The sequence below is a fragment of the Cricetulus griseus genome, chromosome 8 (genome assembly GCF_003668045.3).
Source record: "Cricetulus griseus strain 17A/GY chromosome 8, alternate assembly CriGri-PICRH-1.0, whole genome shotgun sequence".
Classification (NCBI taxonomy): Eukaryota; Metazoa; Chordata; class Mammalia; order Rodentia; family Cricetidae; genus Cricetulus; species Cricetulus griseus.
The window spans coordinates 56,111,128-56,135,915 of NC_048601.1; the positions used below are offsets into that span (position 1 = coordinate 56,111,128).

Sequence of the window (24,788 nt, forward strand, 5' to 3'; positions counted from 1 at the left end):
CACCTGTGGCTCTCCCAGCAGCCCCCTTCCTTTACCTCCATATAAGCTCCTTTCCCAGGTGCTGAAGGCTTTCTTCTTCATTCAGTCCTTGGTTCATATATCCAGCACACACCCCTATCTCATGGTGTTGTATACAATGTTCTATAAAGAAAAGAGCACACACTAGGGACCACTGTCCCTGCTTGATTGTTCATGTATAAATGGAAGCAAGAAAGCAGATGGGGTGTGCGTTCGTGTGTGGATTTTGCATTTCCTGCCCAGTTCACTCCCAGGCAGTCAATCATTTCCCCTCAGTAACGCTAAATAGAATTGTGACATATTTCTCTACATCTGACATTCCATGAACTACGATACCACTACCACACACAAAGCTCAAATAATGGTAATTTTTCTTGGCCTCTGAATAGCACCTCTTTGAAGCTAATACAATTTCTCAGTTTTGTGATTTATTTTTGTAAAAAAAGAACTGTTATGACTACCACACATAAGCAAATACACATGTGATGGAACTGTGTTGTAACAACACAGGTTGTGTATGCAGTGTTCAGTTTGTCAGCTCACTGTCTAGGAAATCAGTTTGGGACCCAGGCTGAGAATGGAAATATCAACCCATGGGACAGTGAATGGACTTAGAAGCTGGGGTGGAGAAACAGAATGGGCCTGAGTGAGGTCTAGAAAAGCATCAGTTAGCCCTCAGTCTACCCCAGATGCTAGGAGACTTCCCACCTCATCAGTGTCCCAGGCTGCTGTGGTATAAAAAGAGACTTCGAATATCTTAATTACCCCCCCCCAAATTACACCAGATGATTGAGAGGCCAGGAGTAAGTCTTGTAGCATTAAGTGCCCAATGTTCCCTTGAGAACAAGGATGTTGCAAGCAAGAGGAAATGCTTCCTGCACCTTCTCCTTTAGGGAAGCACACTCTCATGCTTTCCAGAAACAGTGATTGAGCAACATGCTCTGAGCTGCAGGGCAGAGACAAAGCTGCCCATGAGGGTTTGTATCTCCTAGAAGATCAGAGGCCCCTGTGGCAAAAAGAGGTGTGAATGCAGATCAGAGTTCACCTCCAATGGTGTGGACCACAACCGATGATATCTGAGTCCCAGGAAGCCACGTAGATGACTTGGCCCAGGCTAAGACAGTTCCATATGCAGATAAGCCCAAGAAAGGAGGCAAAGGCATGCCTTCAAAAGGAGCCAAGGGTCTCGTGTCCTCACCCCTGGACAGTAGAGGCACTTGAGAGACGAGAGAGCAGGGCATGCACACTGGCATTATAAAAGCCAAGTATCTAAAAGCTTCTGGGTTTGGGTTTATGTATTGGTTAGTTCCTGCCCTAGTTAGCTTTAATTGTCCACTTGAGGCAGCCTAGAGTTGTCTGAGAGGAAAGCCTCAGCTGAGGGCTTGCCCAGATCAGATGGCCTGTGGGCATGTCTTGATTGTTAATTGATGTGGGAGGGCCCAGCACACTGTAGAGGTCACCATCCCTTGGACAGGTGATCCTGAATTGTATAAGAATTCTCACTAAACATGGGAGTGTAGCCAGCAGGCAAAGTTCCTCCACAGTCTGCTCCAAGTTCCCGCTTGAATTCCTGCCCTGACTTCCCTTAGTGATGGACTGGAGTTTGAAAGTTTAAGCCAAATCAACCCTTTCCTCTAAGTTGCTTTTAGTCGAGTGTTATATTACCCTAACAGAAAGTTAACGGTAACAGCTGTTTTTGAGACAGGGTGTCACTATGTAGCGCAGGCTGGCCTCGAACCTGAGATCCCCTTCCCTTGTCTTCCAAGTATTGAAATAACAAACCCGAGTCACACAGGACTTAGTGCTGGTGTTTCTGTTCAGCCATAAAAATCTACAGCACAGCTGTGGGAATGTCTGACTTAACACAAAACACACCCCTGCCTAGAGCAGATTGATACAAACTGGTTAGAATGTGGTCCACAGACCCTCAGGGTCAGTGTTATTTGGGAACCTGTTAGAAATGCAACTGTCTGGCCCCAGCCTGCTTCGGAGACAGTGCATCTGGAGTTCTGTATAGCAACAAGACCTCAACATGATTCTTTTTTTTTTTTTTTTTTTTTTTTTTTTTGGTTTTTCGAGACAGGGTTTCTCTGTGGCTTTGGAGGCTGTCCTGGAACTAGCTTTTGTAGACCAGGCTAGTCTTGAACTCACAGAGATCCTCTGCCTCTGCCTCCCAAGTGCTGGGATTAAAGGCATGCGTCACCAACGCCCGGCTCAACATGATTGTAATATTGGAAAATTTGGCAACTGCCGAGCTCTTTAAAATTAGGACAGGTTCCTAATTGTAACAGACTCGTTAGCCTCTGCTGTCCACTTGGACCTGGGTAGGCCACAGAGAGGCCCATGTATCTACAATGCATTGCTCAGCTGTGAAAGACCAGGTTTACAAAGCAGGGGAGGTGGGCAGAGCACTAGGAGGGCAGCTCATACACAAACAATGCCAGGGTGTAAACAGACTCTAGAGAAAGGAACCAGAAAATTAGCTCTGTTAGTTCCATGTCTTGTACCATGAGATAAGCTTCTGCCTCCCGGGAATTTGTGCAGTTTAGCTGACAGCCAACTCCTGTCATGGAGAAAAGAGACAGGCAAGGGTGGGATATAGTCATGAGTCTGGAGAAATGGCCCAGTGGTTAAGAGTACTGACTGTTCTTGCAGATGATAGGGGTTCATTCCTAGAACCCACAGAAAGGCTCACAACCTTCTGGAAGCCCAGTTCTAAGGAACCAAAGTCCTCCTCTGCCCTCCAAGGGCACCAGGCACTTCTGTGGTGCACTTAACATACATGTGGGCAAAACATTCATACACATAAAATAAGTCTTTAAATGCATATGGGAATTTGCAGTGGAGAGTCTGTGATAGCCTGCCCTTCATGTATGTGGCGGTCTGACTCGCACTTTACAAGCACTGTCCTGTGAGTGGGGACACTCTCAGGCAGGAAAGGTGGCTCCAGCGCTCACACATGGCCAGAGAACATGTGTCAGTCCCAAAGCACAGGATTGCAGCAGCTGGGTCAGCAAGACCAGCAGAGCCTCAAGAAGTTCACACGAGCACTTGAGGGGAAGAGAACACCCACAGTCAAGCTCCATTGAGCCACTTCACTTTACAGTTGTGGAGAGGGCTTTCCGGAGACACAGCAGTTGAACTTGACCATCAGCCACAAAGGCTAAACTGCAGATGTCAAACCAGCCCAAGCTTGTCATGCCACATGTCTTATCTGACCTGCCTTCACTGTGTCTCCAGCAACCACCTTGGGTGCTCGCAAGGTGGCCGAGCTTGGCTTGAGTGTAAGTCACTGGTAGAGCACTTGCCTACATGGGCTGCACCCCAGGTTTGGTTCTCTGACAGTACCAAGTTTGTTTCCATTGATTCTCCTCCCTGCTTCTCTCCTCCCCCATCTCCATCCTTCCCTGTGCCCTCCACCCTCAGTAACCTGCTTTCTGCTTTGATATCACATGATCCTATTGTCCCTCCTTCCTCAACACCTCTGTCCCCTCTAACATACCCCTTTTAGTGTCATTACCAATACCCACACTCACCCTCTCTTGTACATGTATGCTCATGCATACATGAAGGCATGAAAAGCTACAAGCCACCCCAAGACAGAACATGTGCTACTTATCTTTCTGAGTCTGGATCACCTCATATAATATAATTCTTTCAAGATCCAGCTACTTTTCTCCAAATTGTATTGCTTCATTTTTCTCTAAAGCTGAATAAAATTTCATTGCGGCGTAGCAAGGGTTGTGTTTTCATGAAGCTGTGAATAGCATCATCTCAGGGAACAGAGGCCCCCACTGCAGGGAATACAGAAGAATGGGCATTTCTCCCCTCAAGCAGTGCTCAGTGTGGCCCACGTGCTGCTCTTGGCATAGGGATGCCGCTCTCTGGCTGTCATGGCCCAGGCCCGGCTGGGCTCACCAGCTCAAAGCAACTGAAGGACCTCTTCAATGTCTCTGCCAGCCACACAACAGGCAAGGCCAGGTTAGAGGACCACTTTCTGTTTAGCCGAACATGGTGGCTTGATTTTCAGAAACTGAGGTGCCAAATTTACCATGCATTCATGTGGAATCTGCATTACAAACTAGTTCCTTGTAACTAATATTAGTGAATCATGTATGATGGAATTATCTTTGGGGCTCTGTTCATATCCGGTCCTCTGTAGGCTATGGAGTAGATATTCAATAAGTGTGGAGTAAATTAAATCAGAGTCACTCTGAGTGGTGGGTTCCCTGTGCTGTGTCCCAGCCATTGTCACGTGTTGAGTGGTGTGTGTGTGTGTGTGTGTGTGTGTGTGTGTGTGTGTGTGTGTGTGTGTGTTCATGTGCATGTAAGTGTGTGCATGTATGCCTGTGGAAACCAGAGTTAGATGTTGAGTGTCTTCCCCAGTGGTTTCCCACTTTATTTTTTAGACAAACCTGGGCTTGTGGATTAGTCTGGGTTGACTGTTTCATCTCTGCTTCCCTAGTACTGGGATTACAGGCACCAAAGGCCACATCTGACTTTTACAGGGGTAGATGGGACTGAACTCATCAGTTCTCATGCGTACACAGCAAGCACCTCACCAGCACAGCCATTTCTCCAGCCCTGTCCTGTACTAACTTGTATGAGGCTGCAGACATCTCTGAATCCCATGGCTGCTGTCCAGACAACAGGCCCCTATCTCACATGTGTTGTGGAGCCAGCCATACAGTCACCTGATGCAGTAAAGGAAGACACGGATGGTGGAGGGTGCTCTGATCCATGCGCTGTCTTCACAGCACTGCACATGGCAATTGCTCAGGATGGCACAACTCCTGCAAGGTTTATGTTTTTGCTCTGCTTAGTTGATGGGGCTCCAGGAGACCCAGAGGCTTCTCAAAGCCTCAGAGTGTGACAAGGCAGGTCTTGGATTTACATTTGACAACGGGTGCTAGGCTTCCATGCAGTGAAGGAGCAACCTTGAGCCTCTTCAGAGCTGGAGACTTTGTCTTACCCACTGTATCTGCTGGTTTGCAAACATCCTGCCGTCCCCCACTTCTCCCATTCAAGCTGTTGCCCCCACCCCCTCATCCCTTCCTCCAGCTTCCAGCCATTTCCTGTGTTAAAATAATTCACTGTCTCTGGAATGATGGCAAGTCAGCATCCAGGCAGTAGCAGTCTTCCCCAGAGGTTCCCCTGAGAGGTCTCAGAAGGGAGTTGAGTGGGTGAGGAAAGCACAGCTTCTCGCAGCAAAAGGAAGTGGAAGCAGATGAAACAGTAGTTCTAAACCCCAGGAGGCCTTCAGCTCTGCCTCTGCAGTTAGTGAATGCTGTCCTCAGATGCTTGGAGGCTCCTCAGGCCCCTGGCTGCTGTTGGTAACCTGTCTAATCAATGGGGATAACACTACAGATTATGGTAGGGTGGAGACAGAGATGGGCACCAGAGCCCTAGTGAGCACTAGGTATTGTTAAATTAGAGGGGTCATGCACTCAGTAGAAGGTGAGGGATGCTCAGTGCTCCTAGCGGAGTTCCTGGGCTAAAGGCTGAAAGGCGCCTGAACACCCACCTGCAAAATGAGCAGCCCTGGTGCTGAGACAGCAAAGGTTACAGGACAAGCTTTGTATTCGCTAGACTTCACCTAAAGAAAATGTTCCTTGCTGGGTTCTAAAATTCCAACAGTAAGCCTGGGTGAGGGTAGCAGGTCCCCAGGGAAAGTACAGGATCATAGTTGTTCATCGCCAAAGGGCCCTAGAAAGGAACTCAAGTCTAGTTAACTGCCAGGCTGTCCTTTTATGAGTGCAGTTATCAGGTCAACCACTGTGTCGGTGAAGGGACTCCCAGTGACTTGATGGAACTGTGTCTGTTTTGTTTGTCTTTCTCCATACAGCGGACAGAGCAGTTGAGGAAGTCTTATAAATAGTTAATGAAATATGTTTGCCTCTGCATTGTCTGTACCTGGGAGAGACCCCTGGGCCCTCCTCCTCACTGGGGCTACTCAAGGGCTACTCAGGCCCCTTCTTCTCTCTGCATGGACCCACTGGGGCCAGTAATAGAGGACCTCCAGCCACATAAGCCTGGTCTGAACCTCGCTGGTCTCTGCAGCACCCATTAACTCACGTGTATCACCATCCTATGTTAATGTGTAGACAGCGGAGGGAGCAGTGGCTTCAGGCATGAGTGACCAAGGGAACAGATGAATGGGACTAAATGTCCCCCCTCCCCTGTGAGACAAAACAGCTGTGGAACATGTTTCTTTACACAGGACTATGACACTGGGGATGAAGCCTCATCCCAGTTCCTGCTCTCATTGGGCTACTCTGTCCAGCCAGGTCCTGGCACAAACTTCAGTCCCCATGCTTGGGACTGTTCCTATGGTGATTGTGGCAGACATCTTAGGAGGCAGGAGGCTAGAGACCCCACTAACCAATTCTCCTTTTCATTTACAGATCATCAAGGAGGTCCCTCCACCCCCTGTTGAGGAGAGTGAGGTAAGTGGCCAAATTAGGGTACATGGGGTGGGAAGGTGGCAGAGTGGGCAGCAATGGCCAGTTATGCAGCCCCTTGCTGAGCAGGGCTAGGCCCACTGCATGTGGAGCAGAGCCTTTGGGCCTTTCCTAACCATGGTGAACATGAACTGAGCAACACAGGCAGCCAGAGGCCTGCTGATTTCTTTCCACAAAGACAAATTTTAAAGTGCATACATCTTTCTGCTCTTTTGTTTGCAAGGATTTTGGAAGGTTTTCTGTTGAGGGGATGTGTTTGACTGTTAGCTCTTTTCTGTGCTTGGATCCAGGATGTCACAATGCTAATTAATATAAGCTCTCCACCTAAGCCACAGACAGCCAGAATCCTCCTCCCCACTCCTTTTTTGAGACAGGTTCTCATGTGGTACAGGTTGGGCTTGAACTCGTGTTATGCCTGCCTCAACCTCCCCAGTGCTGGAATCGCAGACATGTCTCACCATACAGTATAATTTTTTTAATCAGTACAATGAACAATTTGGGATTTTAAGGGTCTAATTTTTCCTGTGAAATGTATTAGAATTCTTGTCTCCTTGCAGATATACACTTTACATGTATAGGTTATGGTAAATTTACCACATTCTGCAAATAATCACTGCCTCTAAGGCTGGTGCCAAGTATCCCATTTTTCTTTAATTTGAAACAGTATTGCATAAAATCTGCCAGGTGGTCATGAATCTATGCTGGAGCAGGATATACTAATATCCTGGCCTCTCTCTCTCAAATCCTCACGGTCTACAGACAAACTCTCAGACTCTTCCACTCAGTGGGCCAGGAAGCCGCTGTGGTGCAAGGGCGGCTCTAATAAACCAGCAGAGGTGTTAACAGCTGCTGGTAGGCGGGAGTTCCCAGCAAATGGCTTTCCCAACCTGAGGCAGCAGGATCCTTAGGAGTAACACTACCAGTGTAGAAGCCCTAGATCTGAAACCTTACTGGGACCAAGAGGTGCTAAGGTGAGGTTTCAGGTTCTTAACTGGGTCCCTTTAGACTGTCCATATGCACCTCAGATACCACCTCTCAGCTGTCCCTGTCCCAGCCCAGCCTCACAGAAAGAAAGATGATTAGGTTTAAAATTCCATGTGTCTCTCGTGTGCTGAATGGTGCATGAACGCCAAGAGACTTAATAGCTGCAATCAATTAAAGCACATCTTGCAAGAATGCTAACTCTCTGCCCAGAAACCAAGGGAGGAAATTGCATTGCTGTGTAGAGAGGAGAGAAGAGAATCCTCTCTCTCTGTTGAGTCTGTTTTTAACCCTCTAAGAGCAGGAGCCGAAGCTAGTCCCGCAGTTCCATCTTGCTTTGCCTATGCTGTGTGCATCTGTCTCTTGGAATCCCAAAACAGAAAGTGAAGCTCCCTGATGGGCCACTATGTCTGCTCTGGGGTAGAAAATGTTCCCTCCCTCAGTGTTGCTGTTTCTGGTGCTCGCTCTGAGTTGGCCTTTAGAAGGTGAATGCTGGAGATTTTGGTACTGGGGTACTGTGGGCTCTGACATACTATTCCACATTATCTAGCACCTAGTACAGGGTCCACAGACACCATGAGTGCACAGACATGGGTTGGATGCAAGGCTGGAGCACAAACAAGAAAGAACAGATAAAAGCAAGGGAAAGGAAGAAACTGAGGTTTTTTTTGTTTTGTTTTGTCTTGTTTTGGTTTTTTTATTAGTTCAAATTAGAAACAAGCCTGCTTCACATGTAGAAAAACTGAGTTTTTTCATCTTCACTAATATTTTTATGGAGATTATATTTTGACTGAAAAAGGCAAACATAGTTCCTGAAACATAATGATGACCATGGGCACTTGGGACCTGAAGGCTTGTGGGAGGCTTAAGGCAACTTCTTACTGCCAGGAAGATTACTTCAGCATGTGTATTGGCCCTGGGGCTCACTGGGGCCCTAGTCCCCTTCCTAATGTGCTCTGGCAGGAAGAAAAGAGAGAAATCCCACAGAAAGGAAAAACTTAACTTAGACCATGTTAGGTATTTTATTCAGTGCTCTGAGAATCACAGTTGGACTCTAGATGCTTCTCCAATCCAGCCCCATGTGAAGATCCCATTGAGGCTTCAAGCACAGCTTGTGTGCTTGTCTTCAGAGAGTGCCCTGAAAGTCCTCCTGCCTTTCTCCTTCTTGGTGGTCTCTGTATACTGCACTAAATCCTCCCTCTGCATCAAAGCTTAAGACATTAGATGCTCATAGATCAGGAACTACCTAGTTAATCTCAGCACAAGGTTAGAGTGATGGTGTGTGCTAGTGATCCCAGCACTGTGGAGGCTGAAGCAGGGGTACCTCAAGCTTGAGGTCAGCCTGGGCTACATAGAAAGATCATTGTACATGTGGCAGAGGAGAAAGAAAGAGGAGGAGGGAGGGAGGAAAGGAGAGAGAGAGAGAGAAAGAGAGAGAGAGAGAGAGAGAGAGAGAGAGAGAGAGAGAGAGAGCACATGCCCTGTGAAGGAAACCCCTTGCCTGCTGTATTAATGGACAAGCCAGATATTAACTGACCTTCACCGGGTCTATAACCATAACATCCTAAGGGAGGCTGTCCTAGTCAGGGTTGCTAATTGCTGTGATGAAACACCATGACCAAAAGCAGCTCTGTAGAACAGGTCATCATCAAAAGCAGTGAGAGCAGGAATCTGAAAGCAGGAGCTGATGCAGAGGCCATACAGGAGTGCTTGCTCCCCAAGGCTTGCTCAGCCTGCTTTCTTATAGGACCAAGGACACCAGCCCAAGGGTGGCATCACCCACAATGGGCTTGGCCCTTCCCCATCAATGGCTAATTAAGAAAATGCCTTACAGGCTTGCCTGCAGCCCAATCCTATGGAGACATTTCCCAATTGAGCCTCCTTCCTCTCTGATGACTCCAGCTGGTGTCAAGCTGACATAAAACCATCCAGCACAGAGGAGATCACTGTATAAATAACTAAACTAGGATGAAAGCAGCTCAAGGACTCTGTATAGTGATCCACTTTCCTGTGGAACCCCTCTTTAATAGGTACAAAATGCAGAGTGCAAAAGGCATCCCTTTCTGGGATTGCCTATCACTGGAAGTGAAGTCACTAAGCCAGCATAAAGGAAAGTCACCTGAGCTTTGCAGATCTCAACAGAAGGAAGGAAGCTTGGGATAACATCCAAGAGGGGCACCAGGAGTGAGGTCTTCTCTCACTGACACCAGAGTGAAGCTTAATCTTCACTAACTTTGTCCCAGAGAGTTGGCAGTTACTGGTAGGGTGTGTTAGCAGTGCCCTCCGTCTGGAGGCTCATCTGGCTATAATCACCTCCACGGATGCCAAGACTACATCTGCATTAGGGTTGTGCCATTTACTTCATGACAGCATGGCTCTCTCAAGCACAAGGTTATCCAACAATAAAGGTTTCAGTAACTAAGCTTAATATATATAATATATATGCATATAATATATATATATATACATACATACACATATACATATATGGCAGAGAGACGTTTGACTTCATATCACTATTGACTGTTTAAACAGAGATGGGTAGAGCCAGGGAGAGTGTGGTTGGCAAACACAGAAGGCAAGCAGGCCCAGGCATCCACCTCCTTTCTGGCCTCTCTCTCCTTGCACTCTGACTCTACTCCCCTCTGCTCTCTCCTCACTGGCCTCTTTCATGATCTCATACCTCTAGTCTGTGCAGACCCTTTCTACTCTGACCCCAGCTGATGGCATGGCCTGGGCTTTCATTTCAGCTTCTTTCCCAGTAAATACGACCTCAGTCCCTCGGTCTCTATCTCAGTTCCCAGCAGGGAAAAAGATATAGTGTATCTGAACCCATTAAAATGTGTAAGAGAATAGTTATATAGAGAGAATATTTTCTAGCATTTTAAGACTATCCAGGGAGCTGTACACAGAAGATAACCTTTCTCTACTGTTTCATTTAGTCACTCAACAGGCTGAGAATAAAGCTACCCTGTTATAAGCCCATTTTATAAGTAAAAAACTGAGGTACAATAAGGTGAAGATAGGTGTGTCAATCAAATTCCCATCCCTGGGACAGAACACCTGAGACAAGCAATCTCAAAAGAAAAGTTTGCTTAGTGTCAGGGATTTTGGTCTGTGGTTACGTGGCTCTTCACTGTGGTTACAGCACACCACACTGGGAGCCGGTGGCAAAGGAGGTGGTGAGGAAGCAGAATGATAGGGCAGGATTAAGGTCACAATATTCCTTTATGGAGATACCCTACATGATCATCTGCTGTGGGTACCTTCACAGATTATAGTGGCTCAGCCATTCTTTTCTGACCACCCCCTGCCGATTTCCTATAAGGCCCTCCTTCCTGCTACTTGATATTGTGAAACAGTTTGGCTGAGCCAATCCTTACCTCCAAGAACTATGAAGGTCACCAAAGTTCATTTATCAAAAAAAAAAAAAAAATCTGTGCCAACGTTTGCTCCTTCTGGATATGTCCCTGAAGGTGACTGGGGGAAGACACCTCCCAGAAGCCTTTCATCTTTAATGAGATGTTGAACTGCACCCTCATCACCCTCAGATACAGCTGCCTGTCCAAGGGTATGTGCTGAGCCCTGTGAGTTTACTTCATCAACTTTTGGCCAAGTGAAAAGGCACATCAAAGATTCTCCCGGTTCCCTGGGATTGCGCAACTCTGCAGGCGCTGGTACATAAACAGAGCTGTGCTTACTTCAGGGAAACACTGACTCTCCCTTTGCTCAGACCTTGGGCTGTTGTTTGAGTTTGGAGGCAACGCTCAGGTCAGGGACTAAAGTGGGGCTTGGTGGAGCTGAGCGTATGTCTGAGTATTTCCTGTTGTGGATCTACATGAAGTGGGGGTACACCTGTCTCTGGATGACCCGAGCTCCTTCCCCAGGGTCCCTGCACACAAGTGTGGACAAGTGGAGAGAAGGGTGCCTGGGGTGTTCCAGGAAGCCAAGAAAAGGATAGAGATGAGATTTTGTGTGTTCTGTACATAAACATTCAGAGTGTCTCCAAATCCGGGGAGAAAGAGCAAACACAGATGTGAATGAAGCTCTTGTATTAAGGGTGGGGGGGCATCCACCGGACAGGGTACCAAGACACCAAATCAGAACTTCACCTCCACTGCACCGAATATGACAGCTACTTTATCACAGAACAGCTGGAGCACATGGTGCCCAGTGTTTGCACTTCTGTAATTAACAAATGACGACACTCATAAAACCATCTCCTCCAATGCCGAATTTCTATAACACAATAGCCAAGACTGGATGATTTATGGGGGGAAAGAAACTAATTTCTTACAGTTCCGGGAAGTCCAGGGGCAAGGGGCCTGCATCTAATGAGACCTTCTTACACATCGTCCAGTGCAGAAGTGGAAGGGCAAGAAAGTGTAGCCAAAGAGAGCAACCGAGCCGTGCCTCTGCCATTGCTGCTACCTTACACGACAAGGCCAGACTCCCATAATTCACTCTGTGAGGACACAGGCGGCCCTCAGACTACTCACTTCTGGTCAAGTACCACCTATCTGCTCACACTGTTGCCTTAGGAATTACCTTCCTGACACATGAAGTTTAGTGGCACATTCAAATAGCACGCTGCTGTGAAGGGGCTTCTGGGGCTGTCCACACCCATTCCGTGGATCAGAACAATGTACTGAGAGAGGCTGTGTGAGCTCCAGAGTCAGTGAGCATTCGGACTTTACTGTGCCCTGAAACTGTGGTTTGACTGTACCAGCTTGCTCCTGTCCACCTCACCATAGTACACACATACAACCTTAGGAGACTTTGTCTTTATGTGTCACCATCTCTTGGCAGGAAGAAGACGATGATGGCCTGCCAAAGAAGAAATGGCCAACAGTAGATGCCTCTTACTACGGAGGACGAGGAGTCGGAGGCATTAAAAGGATGGAGGTTAGTGCTCAACCATTGCACAGCTGTCTGTGTGGCCAGCCACCTGGTGACAGAAACACAGAGCAAATGCTGGTGGTCCATGCTTGAGGTTTAGGGAGAGGTGGCTTCTGAGATACAAAGCTGAGGAGTTGGAATGGTTTGGTCTTTACTGCAGGCCTGCATCTTGCCCATCATGAGTCAGCAGAGGTCACTTGTCTGCCAAACCCCCACCCTCGTGGTTTCTGTTTTCATTGGACTAAAACCCCACTTCTATACCCCACCCAGACAGTTCTCTCTCTAATTCTTCCAGCCCATGGCTCCCCACTTTTGCCACCCTTCCTGCTCTCCACTTTCCCTTTTTCCACCCACCCGACTTCTCTGGCTCACAATCCTAAAGGAACAGAGGAGCCGGTGGCACACACATCACCCCTGTCACTCTGGTTCTCAAGGGCAAACTGCAATACCGTAACTTATTTCACTTCCGTTAGGTTCGCTGGGGAGAGAAGGGCTCCACAGAAGAAGGTGCTAAGTTGGAAAAGGCAAAGAATGCAAGAGTCAAGATGCCAGAGCAAGAATATGAGTTCCCGGAGCCCCGCAATCTCAACAACAACATGCGCCGGCCCTCTTCCCCCCGGAAGTGGTACTCGCCCATCAAGGTGTGTCTCTGCCCAGAATCCTTTCAGCATTCCCTCTTCCCAGCTGTGAGCCAGTCTTCTTTCTTCTCCATAATCTCTCTCCTCTCACCCCACCATCAACTCCAGGCCATAATCGACTCAGGCTTCTCGAGAAGTTAAAACCCTGGGAGGGGACACATGCAACTAAGCCTTTTGTCACCATAGGTGCACATGGCTTTGAATTCCTGTGAGGGGTCAGCACCCTTCTCTGTGTCCTTGCCCCTTTGCACCTGCACTGTGACAGCCATCAGAACCCTAGAAACTTATAGCCAAGGACTCTGGACAAAATCCATCCCAACTCCTGCAGTGTCTTTTCTCCAAGGTTCCAGCGGGACCCACTCATGAGCCTCGGGTAAAAAGTGTGAGAACCAGGTAGTCTCCTTTCCTGACCACACACATGCCTACAGCCTTGTCCTCCTTCCGGAACTTTTTTTTTCTCCCTTTCTGAGTATTTCTTAGCTTTAGACCAGCCCTTCTACAAATCTCAGGGTTGGGGAGATGGTTGAGTCTGGAAAATGATTGCTGCATGAACGAGGATCCCTGGATAGGGAGTCTAGCCAAATCAGTGCACTCTGGGTTCAGAGAGAGACCACGTCTCAAAAAGTAAAGCAGAGAACAACTAGGAAGGACACATGAGTCAACCTCTGGCCTCCACATGCATATGCACATGCGCATGCTTCTAGGTAGAATGAGACTGGACGCACATGCGCATGCTTCTAGGTGGAATGAGCCTGGACGCACATGCGCATGCTTCTAGGTGGAATGAGCCTGGACGCACATGCGCATGCTTCTAGGTGGAATGAGACTGGACGCACATGCGCATGCTTCTAGGTGGAATGAGCCTGGACGCACATGCGCATGCTTCTAGGTGGAATGAGACTGGACGCACATGCGCATGTTTCTAGATAGAAAGAGACTAAGCTGGAAGCTGCTGTTTCTCAGCGGCATGAGCTCAGGCTCACACGAACTCCGGTGCAGTTTCCATGTGGGCTTGTTTAAAGCCATGAGATTCTTTTTTAGGATAAGCCTCCCCGAGGCAAAGGGTGAGCTGTGGGTGAAGCACAGCTGGCTGGAGGAACGGCTGTTGCTGCTAATTCTTTGCCAGTGAGGAACGTGCAGTGTCGTGCAGACAGGAAGGAGCCGAGAGGATCCCTGGAGACGAAAAGAAGTGGGATTTTCTGTCCTGCTGTTTTCAGGAATCCACCTTGTGACTAACACCGCATCCTTGGTTGTAGCTGAATTTTCATTTCTGGAATCTTCGAGGTTGGAAGGGCATGTTGATCCTTTCTTAACTGGTGGCTTCAGACTGAGTTTTTGCTAAATGAATCAGGATGTGGACAAATACATTTAGAAATCCGAAAACGTTGCCAGCACCCTCCTGGAATCTGCATCTGCTCAGTGGGTCTTGTCAAGTCCCTGCTGTGCCGGGCACAGATACTGAGTGGTGGGTCTTCTCAGCCCTGTATGAGCCAGGTAATGGTGGGAAGAGGAGGTCAGAATGAGGATCCCAGGCTTGGAGGCCCAATCTCACAAAAGATCTCCAAGATGCCCAAGCCTTGCCTATTTCAGCTGCCAGCTCAAAACTACCCCACCTGGCAAGCCTTAAGATTCCACACCCCCAACTTCCCGTCCAATACCTTTCTCTTGTTCCAAGGACTTATGGCTGGTGCTCCTGTGCCCCTTCCTCTTTGAGAAAGAGTCTCGCTAAGTTACACAGGATGCCCTGGAACTCGTGGCAGAGGATCACAGGCATGTGTCACCACGCTGGGATCCTACCTCCTGAGTTTCCTTAGTCACAGTATGGTCCCCAAACCATTGACATGGACTTCCCCCATGAACTTATTAGAAACACACATTGAAGGATCCCACCTAAGACTCTCTGCATCAGAAACTCCAGTGTCAGGCCCAGAATCTGGGTTTTAATCAGCCCAGTAGACAGGCTGTCACCAGAGGTCACTGACAGCATTGCCTGAGGCAGGACTGGACCTCAGAGGATAGGAAATGGGCACCTGGGTTATTGCAATGAGCAAAGAGCTTGACCATTTCTCTGTGATATGTCAGGAGCCTCAGCAAGGAAACCCTGGCTGCATTTCACATCAGGGCCATTTAATACCCACCGCATTGATGTGAAGTGACTTGGAATCCAAGTCTTGGAGACACCTTACCGGACAGATGGAGAAAGCCCTGTGAGACTATGCTTCTTGTCTGGACACGACTCTGGTTGAGTGAAACAGCTAATGCCAGCACTCACACATGCCCTCTGCTAGATAGGAGATGGGTGGGTGGAAATTAAAGGAGATTATCTCAGGTTTATGAGCTTTCTCACTGCACCTCACCACCTGCGGGCACCAATTATGCTTTGACGCCCCAGTAAACAGCATGTAACCTGACACAGAGCAGGGACTCCACCAGCTCCTGCTGAAGAGCTTAAGCATGAGGTATGGTGAAGAAACCACTCCCAAGCCCTATAACGTTAGACCATGCAGTTCCATTGGCATGCTCTGTCCAGGAAGAGGACATTTAGTGACAGATCTGTGATGCGGGGCAGAGTGCAGAAAGGACCTGAGAAGTCCAGAGGAAAAGTAGCTTTTCTACCAGTGGTCCATGTGTAACGCGAACGTTTCGTGCTGAGCCTTTCCTAGTTAAGATGCTGGTGGGCATCAACAGGACCTCATTAAGTCCCATTTGGCACCCTCTGCACTGACACAGAAGGCACACTGCAAATGGCAGGGCTAACAGAAGGTGAACTAGGCTCAGAGGCCCCACAGGGAGGCCACCAGGGACTAGCTACAAGAGGAATTATAACACCCCTAGGCCTGTAGGGGCTCAGTGAGAGGGGTACAGCCATCAGGAGCTATGGCTAAGGGGCAGAGTTCAGCAACCTTAATCTACCCATCCACTTGTTTTCTCATGGCCCACAAGCAAAAGATGACTTTGACATTTGTTTTATTTTTAAAAGTGTTATAAGACATATTTTGACCATATTCTTTCCCTTCCCTCTGCCCAACTTCATTCTCTCTCTCTCTCTCTCTCTTTCTCTCTCTCTCTCTCCCTCTCTCTCTCTCTTAAAAAAACAATAAGACAAGAAACAAAACAAAAGGCACACCAAAAGCGTGTAGTGTGTTTTGAGTTGGTCAATTACTGGACATAGGACCTGCCCTGGAGTGTGGTCAATAGACCCAATGACATTCCATTGGAGAAATTTTCTGATTTTCCCTTTTTTTTTAGCAGCTATCAACTGCAAATAGCTTGTTGGTTAGGGATGGGATTTTGTGCCCACTTGCCCTCCTTCATGCTGGAATTTTGTCTGGTTTGAACTTGTGCAGGTCCTGTGTGTGTGCTGTCAAAGTGCTGTGACTTTGTATGTCACTCTGTTGTCTCTGACACACATGTGAGCTTCCAGAGACTGTGGCTTTGACAGTATTAACTGGTTTAATAAGTTCTTTCATACCCTCCTCAGTTTTCCTCTTCCTGAAGCCTCCAGTCCTTTGACACCTTCTAGAAGGTGTGTATAGGCCCCTGCCCTATAGAAATACAGTTACCACAGGGAGACAGGGAAGAAGGAAGGGGACAGAAGAAACACCCCCCCACACACACACTCACCCTCATCTCACTCTCTCGTGTCCTTTTAGTTCTCCCAGGGACGCTAGCTGGTGCAAAGGCAGCATGCAAAGAAATGCAGACAGTAGCTGAGGACAGGCAGCTCCTAAGGAATGGCCAGTCCACACTGTCTACTGTGAACAGGGAGAACCCTGCACCCAGTACAAAACTCAGCAGATCCTGGAGCCACATCTAGCTCTCCAGCAAAAATGGCTAGAATCATCAACCCAGTAAAATGGATTGCAACAGACCCACCTTCTTGCTTCATTCTTGAGAGCTGAGAAGCAGGTGGGCATGCTTGCTAAGCAGCCCTGCAGGAGCTGAGGGGAAAGGGTTACAATGGGCTTCTCCTCTTGTCCCCCCTTGTATCCCATGCTATATTAAGACACTGACCACGCTGACCACAATTCCCCCATCCTCATTCCAGGCCCGTGCTGGGGGAATTTCCCCTGGTATTTAGCTACATTTTCCTTTGCTTGGTTTTTACTTCCTCAATTTACAGCACCCCGTGCTTCTCATTAAACAGAATTGGTCATTTCAGACAAGTTAAGTCATGCCCAGATACACAGCCACCAGCTGGATTAAAACTAGGACTGACTGCAGACTTCAGAGAAACTACCCATCTCTTTTTCCAGTAGCTTCTCCACATGTCAGGAAGTGAGAAAAATGGCAGCTAAAGGGCCAAGTCATAGCCTGCCTTGAAAGACAGACAGGCTGCTCCCTGCAAGTGGCAGACTGTGAGTGACAGGGTTGTGGGTTAAACTATCATGTATTTCAAAGCATAGGAATTCAGAGCAGTGCTATAAATTGAGCTATCTTGACTTTCCATCTCAGAGCCAAATCCACTAGCTAAGACAGACAGCCCCAAAGAACAACAAATGAAAGAAGAAACACGGCAAAGCACCGGGTGTGCTCAGAATGGTGATCCACTAGGTCTCACCATTATACAGGCCAAGCTGCATAGGCTTTTACCTCTCTCCATGCATTTAAGTTATGATCTGAGGCAGAGTGAGGTGTGGTTGTGGGAGCCTGGCACTGGTAAATTTCCCATTTTATAGTCAAGCTGTGTCAACTTCATATGGAAGAAGCTATTTTTAAATGTCAGCTAACACACCCCTGGCTGGAGCTCTGGGTTTTGTGGTAGAGTCTTTGTCATAGTTTCACAGAAGCAGCTGGCATTTAGCCTGGGGAATGAAGACCAGAGTCTAAAGCACACGTTGTATACAAGCTGTGCCTGATGAACACACCACATACACGTATACATGCACACACACACACACACACACACACACACACACACACACACACACACACACACACCACTTATAAACAGAAAAACCAAGTACCAAGAGATTAGGTGATTTGCTTGAGTGAACCCTGCTGGTAAGATGGTCTGAGATTTATTTTATTAACAATTATGCATCCATTTGGATTAGTAGGGAAATCTTACATCAGCACACACAGAGAAAGAAGACAGGAACCTGAGGTAGAAGACCAGGCAGGGAGTGTTTCACTGACTAAGTGGCATGGGACAAGAGCCCTGGCAACATCAGAGGCTGTGGAAATAGTGGGATGGGAAGAGGCAACAGGGGAGCTGGGGCATTAGAGCACTCCTAAAACATGGCTGATGTTGGACCTGAAGCAGTGTGGAGAGAGGGCAACCCCATGCTGTATAGCTTATACCTCCATGATCTAAGACAGGGTATGAAGAGGGGTACATGTGATTTACCATGCTTGCTTTTGGCTCCTGTTATATATCTATACATCTCCATCATAATTAAAATTTGACAGGTCATTCCATTGCCTTGATCTGGACCTAAATAGGCCATGCTGTGCCTAGATCTGGACCTCTCGAGAGGCCCATGATGAAGACAGAATGCATGGAGCATAAGATTAGAAGGGAGAGTCAGGCCAGGTACAGCACAGACGGAGCCAATGGGACCACCATGTCCAAGTCAAAAACAGGCGGGGGGTGGGGGGGAGCAAAGGAGCTGAAGGGACAAAAAGAGGGAGGAGGAAACGGCCAACCCTTAGAAAGCCAAGGCCAAGGGAAAGGAAGACCCATCAGAGGACAGCCCAGGGGATCTCCAGGATATGAATGGGTTTGACCATCAAGATGTCCTGGGTAGCCTAAAAAAGAGCCATTGTGAGGGAGTGCCTGGAGCCAGAGCACAGCTGGGGTGCAATGAAGAGCATTGTGACTTTACCTTGAGGAGGAGGTGGTCGCAGAACACAAATGGAAGACGGGTATTCGCTTACGGATGTCCACGAATTGGACTCATTCTGCCTTACCCTCTTCCATTTCATGACTAATGATTACAGATAGCATGTTATGAATACTTTTCCTGAGATGAGGAGATAACTTCAATGTTTAATTTATAATTTAGTCTATAGAGGAGACAGTATTGTTAACCCCACCACACACACACACACACACACACACACACACACACACACACACACACACACACTTTAAGAAGAGCAAGCCCTGGGGAGTTGGGACAGCTCTGTGTTGCCAGCTGGAGAAGAGAAGGCCCAGCTACAGTTTCCTGGGTACTTGAGCACTCTGTGTGGTCACCAGTTCCCCCAAGGAACATAGTTCACTTTCTCCTGGGACTGCATAGCTAAGCTGCTCTTTGTTGTGCATGCAGCTTTCCATTTCTGATGAGCTAATTAATTCCTTTCTTCAACAGCCAAACTTTCATGCCATTGTTCCTCATTTATCAGGGCTGGAGTGACTAGCAAATAAGGGGATACAGGTGGGCTGACTTACGAGCTGAATACTAGGAGTCGCTCTCTCCTAGAAAACAAACCATCCACCTACCTAATAATATCCTGAGCTTCAAGGACTTGTCCCTAAGAACCTTCAAGAAAACATTTAGCTGACACTTAGCATTGCCTCATGCAGAAAACTGTTGTGAACGCAACACCAGTTCTGTCCAACAGGACACTGAACCCATTTTAGAATATTTTCAAAGACTTTTGTAGATTCTTTGCAACAGGAGATGAGAAACTCAACACTGAACCCACAGGAGCTTAAGCAACAGCTGGCCAGTGTTCAAGAGTTTAGTTTTTCAGGTGTGTGTCTAACCCACCAGAAAGTAGCTTCATTCTCTGGGATGATCAGTGTTGTCAGTGTTAAGTGCTTATTGAGGCTACACCCTACAGATATCCCCTGCCTTCCTACTATCACCATGCTCCAGGACACCACACACACTCATGTAATCAGATATGCCCAACACCCCTGTATGTACACACACAACCAAAACACAGCTTTCACAAGATGACACCATCCTCATCATGTGCTCTTCGCCCTATCATGTTCTATTATAGTTCTCAAAATCTCCAGCCCTATCACACAGAATCGATCCCGTGAGAACCTGAAGGGTTGCAGCCCCGCTGCCAGTGCCGTGGGGTAAAGCTCTTCAGACAGACCTCCGTGAGCAGGACCGCAGCTGGGGTGGTGCTGTATCAGCTTTGGAGTGAGACAATTGCAACTCCTGGTGACAGAGTGTCTGTGGGAAAGTCATTTGATCACACCTGAGTCTCCACTTTCTCCACACTGTTCTGCTGAAAGAATCACGGGAGAGGATACGACGTGAAAGCACCTAGCACCTTGGGTCATTCCTCACCCACCAACATGCATTGAGGGACAGGCACATAGCAGTAGACAGAGCCAAACACACCATTGCTTTGCTAAAGTTGATGTTCCAGTGGGCAGAGATACACAGTAAGCTGGTGACCACAGAATATAGCAGTGGGTGGCAAGGGCAGGCCTGGTTTCCTATCTCAGTTATCATAAATTATAGACTCCAAGAGGTTAAACTGCACAGATTTATCTCACAATTCTGAAGGTGAGAAGCCCATGTGCCTCACTGGGCTAAAAGCCTAGGTTGGGGCCAGGCTGTTCTTCTTTTGGAGTTACCAGAAGAGAATCTGTTTCCTTGACCAGATCCTGGAGGCTGCCTGCAATTAATTGGCTGGAGCTCTTTCCCTCCCTAAGGCCAGTGTCCTTGGTTTGGGTCCTCTAAATGAGTCCCCCTGAGACACATCTCTGACCCTGGCCTTGTCTTCCACAGTGAGGGACCTGTGTGGCCTCCGGGGGCCTATGCTGGGTGTTCCAGGCTGGTTTCTTATCTCTATCATTCAGTTGTGCCAGAAGAGCCCCTTTTGTCCTATAAAGTAAAGGAGTCCCTTTTGAGGTGGACTTTTATCATAAACTGAACATTATAGCTACTGATGGCCTGGCCATGGGCCTCCGTCTAGGGGCCTTTTGTTGTTGTTGTTATTGTTGTTGTTTTCCCTTGTGAGGAGGGCAAGAAATTGTCCTATAGTTGTCATCATCATCTTCTTTTATCTGGCCACCAAGTGGTTAGTGAAAATTGAGAGGATGCCTCTGTGATGTGAAGATATAGCCCCAGGAGTATAGTGAGAGCAAAATCCAAGAGACTGCATGGGCCTCACTGTGGAAGATTTAGAACTGAGCTGACCTTTTCCCCACCTCAGTGTATGTCGTCTGTGTGTCTGTGTGTGTCTGTGTGTATGTAAGTCTCTGTGTGTGTCGTGTGTGCATGTGCGCGTGTAGGCAGAAGTTGACATTGAGTGTCTTCCTCTGCCACTGTCCACCTTATTTATCAAGACAGAGTCCCTTGCTGAACCCAGAACTCACCAATCAGTTAGTCAAGCTAGCCAGCCTGCCCTCCCGTGCACTGGGAAGGCTTACCTGTGGGAGACATCTGTACTTGGGTCTTCAGGCTTGCATGGCAAGCACTGTATCCTCCAAGTCATCTTCCCAGCCCTGTTCTCAGCTCTTAGTGTGTATCCCTTGCACTGAGAGTGGAGAGTCCCTAACCCACACTGACCGTGTCTCCTGAGCCCGCTTCTGACATGGCGGGAGGACCTGGAGACTTCTTCATATCTACAGTGGCTGTCTACCAGGCTGGTTTTATATAATCTTCTTGCATTTGTTTTGTTTCAGGGAAAACTCGATGCCTTGTGGGTTCTGCTAAGGAAAGGCTATGACCGAGTGTCCGTGATGAGGCCACAGCCGGGAGATACGGTAGGATATACTAACGGCCTCTCTCTCTCTCTCTCTCTCTCTCTCTCTCTCTCTCTCTCTCTCTCTCACACACACACACACACACACACACACACACACACACACACTTCTTTTTCTTTCCCTCTGTTTCAGTAATGCCAGAATAACTGCTCATGTACAACTCCAGCTATTGTTTCCTCTGATGACAAATCAGATGCTAATTTCTTAACTCCTGGTTGTTGCCAGACCTTGTGTTTGGACTTGCTTTTCTGAAAAGGACTTGACAGCAATACACCAGGTTTTGCTTCCTAGAACTTGAGATTTTCAGTCTAGAGTGAAGTGAATGACAGTTCCAGGTAGGCTCTTGCTGCAGGCAGCCTCCAGCGGGAGGTCTGCGGTCATCATCTACACAGGCCACTGGCGAGACACAGAGCCAGCAACCCAGGAGAGGCACGAAGGCTGCAGAGAGCTCCAGCCATCTGCCCATGGGCATTGGCCAGCTGTTCAGGACTCTAGGGGTGGGGTGGGTTCTACTCCAAGGGGGTTTGACCAGGATCTATCAGGGGCCAACCTGAATAGTCTCCCACTAGGGAAGTTATACAGGCAGTGCCGCCCTAGAAATTAGGCAGCCAGCATCTTCTCTTTGTTAATGGAGACAAAAGAAATGAATAATGCCCCATTTTAGGAGTGGTCTCACATCCAGGCTCAGAACAAAATTCTCTTAGCTTCCAGCCACCTGCATCTTTCTTGGGAACCTGGCCCATTGACCCACACACAGAATAAAGGTGTCTCATTAAGGACTCCTTTGAGTCAGGCAGATTAAAAATGAAGTAACTTCTTGGCAAGGAAAACTTCAGGCAACCCCCCAGCCTCTGTGTTTCATCTTTGTAAATTTGATAATGGTAACCATGTAGTGGGACAGCTGGCAGGTACTGGTAACCTCTTGTCTGTATTGCTTTCTTTCCCTGTTGCTATGATAAGATACCCCAAGACAAATGACTCAGTATGGGAGCTAAAGAGAAGGCTCAGCAGTTAGAGCCCTGGCTGCTCTTTCCGGGAATCAGCATGGCTGCTCACAGCACCTGTAACACACCACTGCCCTCTTCCAGGCTCTGTGGGCACCAGGCACACATGTGGGTGCACTTATATACATGCGGGCAGAACACACACACACACACACACACACACACACCGAAATAAATAAATAAATAAATAAATAAATAAATAAATAAATAAATAGCAAGTTAGGAGAGAAAGCATGCATTCTAACTCACAGTTTGAGGCTAAAGTCCATCATGGAAGAAGTCATATTGTCCTGGTCATATTGTGCCCACAGTCCCGAAGTGGGGAGAGGTGAATGCTAGAGCTCAGCTCACCCCTCCTTCCTGTGCAGGACCCAGGGAACTGGGCTGCCCACCTTTAGTGTGGGTCTTCCCACCTCAGTTAACCTACTCAACATAGTCCCTCATAGAGCCTGAGGCTAAGAACCCTAGAGGTGTGCCTGAGGTTAAGAATCCCCCACAGGTGTACCTGAGGCTAAGAACCCCCCCCCCACACAAGTGTGCCTGAGACTAAGAACCCCCCACAGGTGTGCCTGAGGCTAAGAACCCCCCACAGGTGTACCTGAGGCTAAGACCCCCCCCACGAGTGTGCATGAGACTAAGAACCCCCCACAGGTGTACCTGAGGCTAAGAACCCCCCACAGGTGTACCTGAGGCTAAGAAACGCCCCCACAAACACACACACAGGTGTGCCTGAGGTGCCTGTTGCTAATATTCCCCACAGGCATGCTTAAGAGAGTTCAAGGACAGAAAAGACCACCGTGGCTGGCCATGCTCCTCCCCTGCTTTGTTTTGCATAACCTCAGGACACTCACTACAGACGTGTGGTGATGACTGCACAAGATTTATGGGGCTGACCACATTTTCCATCAACTCGAAGCCACTCCCACCAGCCATGTGCCTGTGAACAAGAGTCACAGGTTCTGAATTTTCCTATAAAGCAAAACAAAAACAAGTCTCAGCCACACTCTGAGCTGCTGCAGTGTTGTAACTCCTGAAGCCTGGTAGCTCCTCCCCTTGGCTTCTGTCTGGTCCTTCTCCAGACACCTGGAAAGACAGACAGGTGTAGGCCCAGCCCACCAGTGCAAGGCCTATAGAAACTTGAGCCCATCACCTCAGAGCTGACCACGCCCCACATAACAGATGTGGCTGCTTCCCCACCTGACACCCTCTTTCAGCCCTGGAGAAGCGCACAGTCCATGGTTCCTTGAATCCCACCAGGAAATCTCTAGGTCAGTGTAAATGAGAAAGTGACAGAACTATTTAATAGCAAGCCAGTGCCCCAAAGGATCCTAACATTTTAAGTTTACTATATAGGGGTCCCTTGCTTGCACCAATCCCTGCTTCCAGTAAACAGCCACAGGGGTGCCCTTTCTAAAACAAAGCCTTCAGTGTGTCCTTTTTCACTTCTGACTTGCAAGAAGTAAGGGGAAAAAGAAGCTCCAACATCTTGGATTGACCGAGAAAAGTCTCCCTTTCTATTTCATCTGCTATTCACTCTCATTCTCTGAGCAACTCCAGATGCCAGTCACATGACACTCACTGAGCCCTCAACATGCTAGGACCTTGCTGTTGTCCCAATAGTCCTGTTTCTCTGCTTGCTGTGCCTTCCCATCCCCTCCACTTAACAAACTTCTGTTAGCTTGGCATCATGGTTCCCCATCTCCATGGTGACCCTCTCAACCCAGAAAGCTAGACCCATGCCTCCAACATGGCAGTGCCAAAGCAGAACCTATGTGACATATAATGAAGTATCCCTTGTATATTTTGTACATTGTCCCCAAGGCTTCCTGCACAGGTGAGCAGCTCGGACTTCAGGAACTTTACTCATCTTCCAAGGACAAATGGTTGGGGGAATTCAGAATGTCTGGCCTTAGAAGGAAAACTTAGAAGGCTCCTGGGGACTTTTCAGTGGCCATTTTCTTAGTCATTATGTGCCATATAATAAACCTGTTTTTAATCCCCTCACCATGTCCACAGAGTGACCTTTCCGTACCCTTCATCTCTCCTAAGATTGCCTTAAAGAGACTGTGCCATCATTAGTTGTGTATTTTCCCTCCTGGGATATTTA

General features: G+C 48.0%; 1 protein-coding gene across 1 annotated transcript in view; it reads left to right on the forward strand.

Annotated features, from left to right (window-relative positions):
• The window catches only part of Antxr1 (ANTXR cell adhesion molecule 1), a 185,784-nt gene that overhangs the window by 117,637 nt on the left and 43,359 nt on the right, over window positions 1–24,788 (forward strand). Inside the window, exons 14-17 of the mRNA XM_027428734.2 lie at window positions 6,423–6,464; window positions 12,270–12,365; window positions 12,833–13,000; window positions 21,597–21,677. Of these exons, the coding sequence (XP_027284535.1) occupies window positions 6,423–6,464; window positions 12,270–12,365; window positions 12,833–13,000; window positions 21,597–21,677 (387 nt within the window). The remainder of the gene's footprint in view (window positions 1–6,422; window positions 6,465–12,269; window positions 12,366–12,832; window positions 13,001–21,596; window positions 21,678–24,788) is intronic.